At 34.4% G+C, this 13,361-nt stretch overlaps 1 protein-coding gene across 1 annotated transcript; it reads right to left on the bottom strand.

Moving 5' to 3' along the window:
* Positions 1-12,077: 12,077 nt before the first annotated feature.
* Positions 12,078-12,899, bottom strand: LOC132255284 (protein disulfide-isomerase-like). Its single transcript, XM_059743357.1, has 3 exons — positions 12,712-12,899; positions 12,415-12,652; positions 12,078-12,362 (listed from the first exon to the last, which is right to left on the bottom strand). Exons 1-3 carry the CDS (start codon positions 12,897-12,899, stop codon positions 12,078-12,080), a joined length of 711 nt encoding a protein of 236 aa, XP_059599340.1.
* Between the last annotated feature and the right edge of the window lie 462 nt (positions 12,900-13,361).

The following is a 13,361-nucleotide window of genomic DNA, read 5'->3' as shown; positions in this document are numbered from 1 at the left end:
AAGATGAGGGGGAGATTATAAAAAATGAAAATGGGAGTCGATTGAGAAGCTTAGTAGGCAAGAAAAGGGAAATCAAAAGAAGGAGAAAAGAAAACTGAGATGGAGGTTTTCGAGGAGTCTGCATCGGAAAGAGGCAGGGGCCATTTTCTAGATGGAAAGGAGGGGTTTTCAAGGAAGGATATAAAAGGGAGACTGAGAAAGAAAGAAGAAGAGGAGTCTAAGAGGAGAAGGTCGGGAGGTTGGGAAGAGATACAGATTCGAAACGGAAGGGGAGAGGTTTTGAGAAAAACAGAGAGAGAGAACGGGAAAAAAAAAGAAAGAAAGAAAGGAAAGAGGAGTTTTGAGAAGAGCTGAGAGGAGTGTGAGAGTTTTTGAGAAGAAACAGAGAGAGAGAGAACGGGAAAAGAAGAAAGAAAGAAAGAAAAGAGGAGTTTGAAAGGATCAAGATTTTTTTCTGGAATGTGAGAGGGTGCAGTCGCACCATTGAGAGATTTTTCCAGTACAACCGCACCATTGGAGGTGCAAGGTAAAGCCGCACCAGAATTTTAAGGAGAGATTCTTCATCCAAACGGCTCCATATCAGGTTCCGGAGCGTGATCTTACACTGCAAGTGTCACGGCTGCACCTTGCGCCATACCAGCTGCACATCTCCGGAAGCACCTTCAACACGCACCTCCACCTGAAGGAGATCCACTTACACGATTGCCACTTTGGGAAGAACAGTCCACGCACTTAGCCGCTGGGTGAGTTTGGTTTTTTATGTTGTGTTGCTTTAAAATATATATATATATATATATAAAAGTCTGGTTTGATTCCTATTTAGATTATTATATTGGGTTGAATGCTTTATTGGTCCAGTACGTTTTCTTTAATATGGCAGCAAGAATACTACTTTTTGGTTTAATTGTTTTAGTTATTATATTTGATGTACCATTTTAATTTGGATTATTATATTGGGTGAGTGGGTTGATTTGTTAGCTCCAATACGTGTTTGCTTTAATATGGCAATACAATCTCACATTCATTTATTTATTTTTTTTCTTTATGCATCACGTTAAAGGTTAGTTTTAATGTATTATATTAAATTCATAAAATATGATTTTAGATAGCTTCACATGAAAAATAAATATATATATTTTAATCTTCATTTGATATGGTTTTGATTCATTTAATTATTGATTGTTTATTTATTTATTTGTTAACAATTTAATGCTTGGCAATTTATTTAATTATAAATAAAATTGATTCTATAGGATAGAGATTTAGTTTTTAAAAATCATTTTTGTTAGTTTTTAATTCTACCTTAGATTTGAGCACTCTTATAAAATTTTAGTTCATTAAAATAATTGATCATATATATATATATATATATTTATCCAATTATAAATTAATTAATTAATTAATTATTATTGATTTATTATTCCATCTTGAAAATTATGATTTTTGTCTAATGTGGTTACAATTCATTTCCTTAGTTTGACAAATTAGTTTTTTTAGTATTGGTTTGGGCAATTTTTGTTAATAATGGAAAAGTTAGGATTTTTTTTTTAGAGTTTAGATAATTTGTGATGATAGTAAAAAATTTAGAATTTTGATTGGCATTATTTTGGTTCTCAATTAGGAAATTCATAATTTCTTTTAGTTTAATTTTAATTTATCTTTTAGTTTAGATGTTATTAAAATTCAGTTTACTAGTTCAATTGATTCCATGTCACATCTTTTCATATCTAAAGGTTGTTAAATTTAATTCATGATTCGTTCTTTTAGTTTATTAATTTTAAAATTTAAGTTGGTTAATTTATTCCATTTCGCGTTGAATATATTCATGTTTTAAAATAAATAAAGAAAAAGAATTATTTTAGTTTTGATTGATCCTGCTTTAGTTGATATTCTTTAGAGTTTTAATTAATTCGATTGGTTTCATATTGTTTAGTTTATGTTAAGATTTTTTTTAATTCCATTTTTCTATTAATTCTAGGCTTTCAAATTGTAGGCTATTAGTTTAATCTATCCCCATGTTGTCATTTTTTGCTTAAAAAAATAGTTCATTTTAGTCTTTGATTAATTTTATTTATGTGTTTGTTTTTTTCTATTATTCATTTGTTTAGTTAGTCAATTAAATTTATGGCTCCAAATCGTCAATATTAGTTGATACGTATCGTTTGTACTATTTTAAAGGTCACATAATATTTAGTGCTTGATTAAGTTTATCTTAAGATTAAATGTTGTTAAAGTTTCAGTGCTTGTAAGATCTAAGGTTTCGGTTTATCACTTTGATCATCCTTTGTCAAATTCAATTTTCGGGGGCTATTGGAAAATAGTGAAGATTGGCCCCCATTCCCACCGACTACGTACCATCTGTTTATTTATTATTTTTATTTTTATTCTCATACATACATAAATATATATATATATATATATATATATATATAAATTTTAAAACTTTGATCTTCACGTTTCGATTTTCAAAAATTCCAATTTTCCAAAAGTTTCTATTTTCGAAATAATTTTCCAAAATTTCATTTTTTAGTTTAATTTTCCGAAATTCCATTCTCGAAGTCCCAATTTTCCAAATTTATAATTTTTAAAATTTAATTTTCCGAAATTTCATTTTTCAAAAATAATCCTTCCAAATTTTCAATTTTTGTAATTTAATTTTTCAGAATTCCATTCTCAAAATTCCCATTTTCCAAAATTCCAAATTTATTTATTTATTCGTTTTTTATTTAATTTTATTTTAAATTATTTTATTTATTTATTTATTTTGAAATACCATTCTCAAAGAGATTTCCAAAATTTTCAAACTCACTTTTTTTTAAAAAAAAAAAAAAATTCCACACTTCCGAAATTTCAAATTTGATTTTCAAAATTCCTCTTTGCAAATTTTTTTTTATATAACAGTGAATAAGCTTTCATAATTCCAAAATGATGGAATTTATGAGAATTAATTCATAGCAAAAATTAATTGGGCTTTGGTGGGGGGCCCGACATTCATAACATTCTTTCCGAAAATAATTCAAGTAAGTTGTGCTCTCCATTTTGTTTGATTTTGATTTAGTTTTGAGTGAGATTTTTTTTACACTTGTCATTGTACACTAACCTTGTTTTCATGACAGCGCTTTATTACCTACTACTAAGGTATACTCTCACTCTCACTTCGTTTATCATTTCGTCATCATGACTTATGTTTGAACTATGATCGTTTTGGTATCCGTTGATCTTCTAGTTAATTGCCATGTCTGGTTCACCTTATTTAGTAGAGACCCATTTTTTTAGGGGCTTAGAGGGGTGCTACGGTCTTTACCGTACCTTCCCAATAAGTAACCTGATCCCCGAACCCAGACTCAGGTTTTTCGCAGACAGCTTTTCCAAAAAAAATCAGGAGTCCATTTAGGGGTTTTATTCTTACTTGTTTTCCCCTTCAAAAATAAATAAAAGTAAGTGGCGACTCCAAGTCTTTTCTAAAAATCATATTTTTCACCTAAATAAACGAAAAGCGAGTCTCGCCGATCGAGTGGGAACGCATCATTAAAAATGTGGGGTCCACAATTGTTGAGATGGTTGATCCGGCTGTTGGTACTGAGTTGCTCTGGCCTTCCATGAGAAATTTGGATGATTCCTCCAACTTGAGTTGTAAGTATTTCCATAAGGTGCATTGTTATTGGGCTTGAATTGTCCAACAACATTTGCTTGATCTCTAAACATTTCCCTTTCAGCTGAAATTGCAGGGCATTTCTCCACCAAATGTTCATATGATTGACAATTAGGACAAAGCTTCACTTGCACTGGGGCTTCAGCAACAACTTACACTTCATGTATCCTTTTCAGCTCCAGCTCCTCCAATCTTCTTGTCATAGCTGCCAACTTTGCTTTCATATCATCATCTTCTTTCAAGGTATACATCCCAACCTTAGCATTAAAAGCACTCAGTTGAGACTTCATCTTCCCCACTTCTCCTTTGGTTGGTTCATCCCATTCCCTTGAAACTTCGGCTACATAGCTCAAGAAATCCATAGCTTCCTCCGGATTTTTGCTCATGAAATCTCCTCCACACATTGTCTCGAGGAGTTGCTTCATTGAGGAAGACATCCCATCATAAAAATGGCTCACCAATAGCCAAGTATCAAAGCCATGGTGAGGGCAAGCATTTATAGCTTCCATGTATCTTTCCCAACACTCATAGATTTTCTCATTCTCTTTAGCTGAGAAGTTTGAAATTTGCCTTTTCAAGCCATTTATTCTATGAGTGGGAAAAAATTTCTTGAGGAATTCAGCTTGTAAGTCAGTCCAAGTGCGGATACTCCTTGGCCTTAAAGAATTAAGCCAAATTTTGGCCTTATCCTTTAAAGTGAAAGGAAATAACTTAAGCCTCATCAAATCAATTGAAGCTCCTCCCTTTTGGAATGTATTACAAACATCTTCAAATTCCTTGATATGTGCGTAGGGATTCTCACTTTCCATTCCATGGAAAGTTGGTAGAAGTGGAACAAGATATGGTCTAATCACTAGCTGCTTTGTAGGGGGCACTATACATGATGGTGCACTCATACGATGTGGATGCATGCGGTCCCTCATTGATCTAAATTCATTGAGATTGTCTTGACAACCTTGGTGACTATGCTGATCTTCAGGTGTAGCTTCCATGATATTCAAGCTCAATTCGAATTCCTTGTTATGAGGTGTATCATGTTTAACAAGCCTTCCTCCACTGTCTCGTATCCAATTTGGCATACACAACTAGTATCTATCTGCAACTTCAATGAAAATAAAGGACAAAAAAAGGAAACAGGGCTATAACAACAAAATTAAACTAAGCTGAATTTAAAAGATAAATTTGGATTATGAATTAGTAAAGAAAGAATGAGAATTAGTAAAATGAAAGAAACGTTACCCAACTTGTGATGAAAAATCACAAGTGCTATGAAATAGTATCACTATAAACTTGACACCTTCCCTAGCAACGGCGCCATTTGATTCATGCCCAATTGGTGTCTCAGCTGATTCGTGTCCAGCTGGTGCTCCTTGATCGAGGGAGTAATCAACAAAATTTATAACCTATTACACCATATACTAGGGTAGCAAAGACAAAGCTACTATAGCATAGCGGCTCTAGGATCATTCACTGGGAAGGATTAACAAATTATCAATGATACCAATTCAAAGTGAATTGGTATTGTTTCATTTCAAGGTTAGCTTAAGAAATAAAACACAAACTTTGATTGGTAAAGATTTAGATTTAAACTAACTACAAAGCAAGTGATGGAAATTACTTAGGAAGAAAAGCATTCCTTGGAGGGTCAAGTTCACTGGGGAGGTTCCTCATGCAAAAGACATAGCTTCGGTCAGTTGGTTCATTTCCTCGCGTTAGAGAAGCAACATATAGTCAATTCTCTAACCGGTGTTGTACAGATACATCCCTTAATTAGATTTCGGCTTTAATTCTCTCACTGATGCATCTTGCAACGGTTCGAGCCTCTCACGAGCACTTACCATTCAAGATCATCTTTAACCTTGGACTTCTCTTCTCAAGCTCGTAAGAGATAACTAATGGATGTCTCCTTAGAGTCCAAAAGCTTACCAAGTGTTCGCAATTCCAAAAAATCCTACCTTCAAGTCACCTCCCAGAGGTTCGCAAGGGGTAAACTAGTGCATCTCCATGGTCGGAGATCACTTGCCTTACCAAGTGTTGGCCCAGGTGACTCTAAGGTGTTTTAAGTTAACTAAAAACATAGAAATCACTAAAGGATTTCACTTCCTCTTCATTCATGGTTGAAACCACAGAGATTTGCATTCTTGCACTTGGAACCTTTCCCGGCAGCCTTAGCTCCAAGGAACTAAAGATTTAGTTACTCATTCTCTGGGGAAACTTCCTCAGAGAGTGCATAACTTAGAAAAAATTAAAAATACAAAGTGAGAAGGTAAGACAAAACAAAGGTCCTGAATTTTACTTGCTTTCAAACTTTTACCAAAGGGTTCCTCCTCGAGAACAGGCTCTCGAGAACTATTTATATGAACAAAATACAAAACTAATTATTACATGGATATTTACTCTTTTTCCTAACTTAAAAGCCAAGGAATCTTATAATTGGTGGCTTACAAGGAGAATTTTGGGATTTAGACAAAAAAAATCTGATGAAAAATATCTCCCAATGTTGGTAGAAAATATCGGGGTGCACTAAGGATCATTTCGCAAGTGAAAATGATGTCTGCGAGATTTCGCAGACACACAAACAGGGCTGCGAAATCACTTTGCAGCAAACGGCTAATCTCGCAGTGCTGCGAAGTCGGCTTTTTGCTTGAGGTGCTCAGCTTCCAACGTGTCGCATATATCGGGAAACTTCAGGAGGAATTCCACAGTACTGTGCAAAAAGGCTGCGAAATCATTTTGCAACAAAAGGGTGATTTCGCAACACTTTGCAAAATGCTTCCTTTAGCTTAGAGTGATTGACTTGCAATGGCTGTAACTCCTTCATTTCAACTCCGAATTGCACACCGTTTGAAGCATTGGATTGTTGACTTCATGAGCTTCGAAACGAAATATAGCATGCATAAATTGGACTTTAGGAAGTGCTCAAAAAGTGGCTGGCATGACTGTCATCAAGAATATGCTTCATGACAGATTTCTCTTTGCTTCTTCTCCTTACATTCCGGATTTGCTTATGGCAGCAAAGGACTTCAAAGATTTAGTTCTTCACGTTTCTGAGCTTCAAATTGCTTTGCCTATGATTCCACATAACTCTCCTCAATCTCGGAAAGTTTTGGTGATCAAAAAGCTATCAAAACACCAAAACTTAACACATATTGATTAGAAGTACTTGCAAAGGTTCTTAATATGTTAATTGGGTTAAAAGGCAATAACTACTACTTAAAAGTGTTTAAAAGAGTTAATTACAAGCTATCAAATAGCACTTTTTGAGTAGTAATCACCAACAAGGACTCTCCCTGTCAATGTCTTGGTGAAGGGATCCATCAGGTTCTCCAAAGAAGATATTTTGTCAATAGTCATGTCACCCTCTAAACTATCTCAACACTTTGGAGCACAGACACATAGTCCCTCATTCTCTTAAGATACTTGAGTATATGCTTGATAGTAGTACAGTGTTTTGGATCTATTTTAGACTAATATCTACTCACCATACCCACTGCAAAGCAAATATCTGGCCTAGTACATATCATTGCATACATAAGGCTACCTACTACTACAGAGTCATAGGGTATTGACTGCATGCACTCTTTCTTTTTAGGTGTTTTAGGACACTGATCCTAAGATAAAGGAATTCCATGCCTAAAAGGAAACAAACCTTTCTTATAATCCTACATCACATACTTGACCAAAAGCTTAATAATGTAGGTAGCTTGAGATAGCGCTAGTTTCCTATTCTTGCGATCCCTAAAGACCTTAATCCCAAGAATATATGAGATCCTTCATCTGAAACTAAGTAGACAACCAGATCTTGACTGATGACAATAACCCTACATCATTACTAAAGAGTAGAATGTCATCAACATACAAGATAAAAAAGACAACCATGCTTCCCTACACCTTCTTGTACACACAAGGTTTATCCTTGTTTTGATCAAAGTCAAAGGTCTTGATTGCCTCATCGAAACGTTTATTCCATGAGCAGGATGCTTGCTTTAATCCATAAATGGATTTATGTAACTTGCATACCATATGCTCTTAACCCTTTGCTACAAAACTGTCTGGATGCATCATACATACGCTCTCATCAAGATTTCCATTTAAGAATATAGTCTTGACATCCATTTTCCATATCTCATAGTCAAGATGTGGTGCCATGGATAGGAGTATTCTGATGGACTTGAGCATGACTACCAGCGAGAAGGTCTCATCATAGTCGAAACCGGGTTTCTAACTATAACCCTTTGCTATAAGCCTACCTTTAAGAGTCTCAACCTTTCCATCTGCTTCCCTTCTCCTCTTGTAGACCCACTTACACCTTATGGATCATTTTAGGTGCTTCTACAAGCTCCTAGACTTGGTTAGAATGCATAGATTTTAACTCTGCTTCCATAGTCTTTTGCCAAAGATGTGCATCTACATCGCTTATTACTTCATCGTAATTTATGGAATCGATCTCATGTTCCTTTAGAATGGCCTCAAAAAACTCCCCCAAATACATGAATTGGTCTAGTTGTTTAACAACCCTTTGCTACGATGAGGCAACAATGTACTAGAAATGGAAATGGTTAGTAATGGATCCATAGTATCTTATGTATAGTGGGACTATCTTCTTTCTCCAATCTATATCATTGTTTGCCTTATTACATATCATATAGTTTTCATCATAAATTTGGTATTTGTAGCAACAAATACCTTCTGATAATCCTGACTATAAAGTAATAATCTAGAAATCCTCTTGGATATCCTATAAACTGATACACCTCTTTAGAAAAAGAAGAGGTATTACATAATCTTTAAGATATATCCCCAAAGAATATGAGAAGTAATGAGAAACCAATCACCGATCTCACTTTGTCTATCAAAGTTTAATATTTTCTTTCTATTACTCCATTTTGCAATGAAGTCCTTGGTGCACAAAATTGTGATATGATCTCATGCTCCATTTGGAAAGAATCAAATTGTGGACCCGCATTTTTAACACGCGTCCTCACTCGATCGGCAAGACTCGCTTTTATTTGGTGAAAAATTTTTAGTTTTGGAAAAATCGGAGTCATCACTTATTTTATTTTATTTTAAAGGGAAAATAAAACAAGAAATAAAACCCTAAAAAATGACTCCATAGTTTTTGGAAAAGCGTGTCTTTGAAAAACCCGAGTCTAGGTTCGAGGATCAGGTTACTTATTAGGAAGGTACCTCTAGGAGGTAGCATCCCTCTAAGCCCTATAAAGGTCACTACTAACTAAGTTGAGGGAAATGTGAAAATTAATTGATTGATTGAGGGTACCTAGGTAGATTGAGGTGATTTCAAAAGATAGCATGCTAAATAAGAAAAGTCAAATCATGATCATAAAAGAAATTTAGGGTGTGTAACTGGACTGCTTCTCAAGTGTTATTGTAAAACATCAAAGTTAGTATAGAAATATAGCACACAACATTTGTTTTAATAAGGGCAAATCAAACGATCGAACATATATTAAGGCAATCAAGCATACATCTAAGCACTTAAGGATCACATCAAGCATAAATAAGGCTCATAACAACATGCATGTTTATGGAATTCTGAAAAATAAGTGATAGAGAGCGTACTTGGATAGCATGCATAATTTATAAGATTCCTCAAAAAAGGCTCGAGTGGTTAGGACAAGTATATATCATATAACATCTTTGTTGTGTCTAATATACAGTACCAAAGCCAAAATTGAGCTAAGATCAATCAAATGACTCAAAAAATAATAACAATTTCAAGTAAAGTATAAAACCATCAGCATGCAATTAGAAAATGGAGCATCGAAAAAACAATTTCTAAAAAAAAATGGCTTAGAGTGGAATTTAATTACGAAAAAAATTTCAGGAAGCAACTCCTAAATATTTAGAACAAGATACCAAAATCCAAACACTCATTCGAATGACAAATTGCAGCAAAGACACCCAAAAGTTCCAGAAGGTCTAGATTAGGTAAAAAAAATAGTGACACGCATAAATGAATTTTAAAAAAATAATAAAACATCACATAAATTCAAACAAAAGATCACATACATTGTTCAAGGTGTCTATATCACAAAAAAAATAAATTCAGGGTCGGGTAATACTCAAAAATATTTTTAAAATGCTCAAACTAATTAGATGTCTAAATTCCATCATGCACTGTAGGTAGGATTTTGAAAAATCATATCTTCCTCAAAAAGGCATATTTATTTTTAATATTTTATGTGTCTAATATCAATTTCAAGAAGCCTAAAATTGAGAAAAAATATTGAATCAAATTTAAAAGTTATCTGGTATTTGATTTTTGCAAAAAGGTCTCGGATGTCCAGAATTGGGTGAAAACGGAGCCCCACTAAAGACTTGTTTATATCTTCTATTCCAAAATGGTTTTCTATCTCAAACAAAACTTTAAATTCAAGTTCAAGAAGTGAGGAAAGTCATACAAGTTTTGAATTTTTTTTAAAAAGCATTTTGAAGTTGTTGAAACGAAATTTAAAACTTAAGGGTCAATGGTTGAGTGAAAACTGGTAGCAAAGAAGAGATTTGGAAAATTTTCTTATGTAGAGGTTCCATCAAGTCCCCGTTCAATTTCTGTAAGTTTTACATATGCATCCCATTAGTTTAGGAGCACAAATCCAAACCTATGTGAATAAAAACCAAATTTTTGAAAAACCAACAAAGGAGAAATGCAACGTAAATGAAATTAGTTGCATAATTTTAATAGAAAGTGTATTGTTTGCCTAAAGCTAGAATGAATGTTTTCTAAAACCTTTTATTTGTGATTTAAATGCTTTTGAAAATAACTTTAAGGGAAGTAAAAAAAAGGACCAATGATTTGTTAAATCCCAATCAATAGACACAAAATAGAGATTTTTTATTTCTAACTTAAGAAGGTTTTGAAATTAAGAGAAAAGCTAAATTGGATCCTTTTTTTTTTTTTTTTTTTTTGGCTATCTATCATTTGGGATCAAGGAGCCAAACTTATGATGGAAAAAAAATTCATTTTTGGAAAAAGAAAATTTGATTCAATTCAAAATGTCAATTTAATAAAAAAAACATTTTCTAAAAGAAAGTTCAAACTCAAGAATTCACCAAGGTGCCTATAAAATAAGTGTCAAAGATAAAGAACTAACAATTCAATCAAATATAAGGAAGCCAACATCAACAATTATGTATTAAACTTTGAAAAGTAAGGAATTAAATAAGAATCAATCAAACTAAATAAAATTATCAACTTGAACATGTAAGGATTTAACTAAAACTGGAATTCTAAACACTAAATAATTAGCAAGGTAAATCAAATTAGCAACCTAATAACTTAGAACAGGTCTAGATTTTATTTAAAACTAAAATTCTAAATAACTTAATAATTATAGATTTTTAGCTAAATTTAAAATTATAGACAACTCAACAATTGGCAAGAATCAATCAGACTAATAAATTAACCCTAAATCTTTGAGACTAAACATTAACATGAAATATTGGAAATAACAAGAAGAGATATTGAGGTCGTGAACTAAAAAAAATATTAAGGCCATACATTGTCATGAAGATTGAAAATTAACAACAAGAAATACTAAAAATGTGAGATATCAAATCAATGAAGACTGACTCTAGAATGTGAAAAACATAGACTACCATAATTCTAACTTAGTGAAAATAAAATAAAGAATCCAAACAAAAATTAAACAAATATCAAGCTTTATACAACTATCATGATGAACCAAAACCAAAACGGAAACAAAGTTTCAAGCTTCTCCAATTTAAATCATAGAATCAAACTAAAACAAAAACAAAAAAAAGTAAACATTTTCAAACTAATATGAGAATCAAAACTAAACCGAAACAAAGATCATAACTTTTTTTTGTCTAAAACGATGAATCGAAACTTAATTAACAAAATTCCAAATTTTCAATTTTTAAAACCAAAACTCAAAACCTTTACTTACCTTCTCTCCTTGAACCAAGCAGTCGCGGTGTCCTTCGCCTTCCTTTGCATTGCAGGCTGTGTGTACAGCTATGGAGAGATCTCTTGGTGCTTCAGTTAAAGCTCCAATGCATCCATGTGTGGTATTGAAAGGTGGCAGCCTTCAAGTTCTGAATGGTGCGACTATCTTCGAATTTGGGATGGTGCATGGTGTAAGTGGATGCAGTCCATGAAGAAACTTGTGCGTGGAATCCTTTGTGTGCACAGCTTATTTTAAAAAAATCTGGGGGTTCCTCTAGAAAGTGGACTGTGCGTGGAACTCTCCTTGATGGACTAGCAATGTGGATCTCTCTTTGGTGGCTTCCCCTCTTATCTAAAAAAACCTGATGCATAATCCCACGTCTCGAAGTGGCAGCCTCAGTGGCGCGACTGTAGGAGAGTTTCTTTGTTTGACAGTGTGCCCCTGCTCCTTCCTAGTGGATTGCTTCTTCATGTGAATGACGGCCAATCCCTTAAAATTTATGGACTGTGCATGTTAGAGAAACTCCCGTGGTACGTGTAGATTTCTGTTTCTCTCCAAGTGGGCTGGGTATCCTCCTCTTTTAAAGACGAAGTGGCAGCCTCCTTTTTAATTATGCGTGTTGAATATGGGTCCTCCCACCTTGCAAGCTGCCCCCCTCCATCCGTGATCAAGGGGCCAGTCACTGATGATTCCCCACGAGGAAGGAATTTCGCATCCGAAGTATGAACAAAATCATAGTCAGAGCGAAATTTCTCAGCTACAGCCGTGAAGTTCTCAAATCCCTCTCCAGAAAACTTTGAGAACACTCCAACAATGACAATTTTATTTGTCAACGATAAGACTACTAGCATCTTCAACAGATTTTATCTCAGCAGAAACCGAACCACTTTGTTTCTTCAGATACTTAACAATACCATCAGCCTCACGAGGACCTTTGTACTCTTCAATAGATTTCCCTCCATTTCTCAAAATCTTAAGAGTTGGGAAGCCCCTAATCTCAAATGCTGATGCAAGCTCTTTGTTTGCTTCATCATTGGCATCAACTTTGGCAAGAATAACTGGAGGGTCATGACTACTCAGTATAGAAGCAGCCTTCTCATTCTAAGGAACAAGTTTTTACAGTGGCCGCACCATGGAGCGTAGAACTCAAGGACGATGAAGTCGTGCTTACTGACAATGTCAGAGAAGTTAGAGTGCGCCAAAGTGAGGACGAACTCTCTAGCTTCATCCTTCACAGCCGAGATCTTCACAGGAGACGAAGCTAAGATTGAGAAGGCAAAAGCCAATACAAACAAGCAGATCGAAGCCTTAGTCGCCATTTCCACACCAACAGGTCTATATGAAATGCTTTTACAAGAAAAACTGTGAAAATCACCAAGGCTTATCTGTGCAAAGTCCTCCTCTATGCTCAAAAGGTTACTTCTTCGTGCGGGCTTCTCCTTTGTATTTCTTTTTCCAATTCCCAAGTAACGCTAATTAGATGGAAGAACAGTTCTAGGACACAGACCCAAATTACAATATTTTTCAAAATCCAACTCCATGTCAAGACGCATTTATAGATCCACAGCTCCACTCGACACTCTCACATGAGCAAAGAGAGACAAATAGCTGCATCGCTTCAGTCCATGTCTACTAAAGAAAGCCATTTTTTTTACCAGACCCATGTGGCCATGACTGCATAAAAATGAAAACCAACGACACTCCGGCTGATTTTCCGGTCAAATCAGAGAAACCCAGATGCAGAATTGGCTGGAATTCAGCTTTGTTTGAAGGATGCAATC

The sequence above is a fragment of the Vitis vinifera genome, chromosome 16 (genome assembly GCF_030704535.1).
Source record: "Vitis vinifera cultivar Pinot Noir 40024 chromosome 16, ASM3070453v1".
NCBI lineage: Eukaryota > Viridiplantae > Streptophyta > Magnoliopsida > Vitales > Vitaceae > Vitis > Vitis vinifera.
This window is presented reverse-complemented; position numbering and strand designations above follow the sequence as displayed.

What these genes read in the sequence shown, in the direction of transcription:
- LOC132255284 (XM_059743357.1), bottom strand. Translation starts at nt 12,899, where the DNA reads ATGGCGACTAAGGCTTCGATCTGCTTGTTTGTATTGGCTTTTGCCTTC. An exon ending in CTTGAGTTCTACGCTCCATG is followed by an intron (nt 12,653 to 12,711) that starts GTGCGGCCACTG and finishes TATACTGAGTAG; the next exon opens with TCATGACCCTCCAGTTATTC. An exon ending in AAGATGCTAGTAGTCTTATC is followed by an intron (nt 12,363 to 12,414) that starts GTTGACAAATAA and finishes TTTTCTGGAGAG; the next exon opens with GGATTTGAGAACTTCACGGC.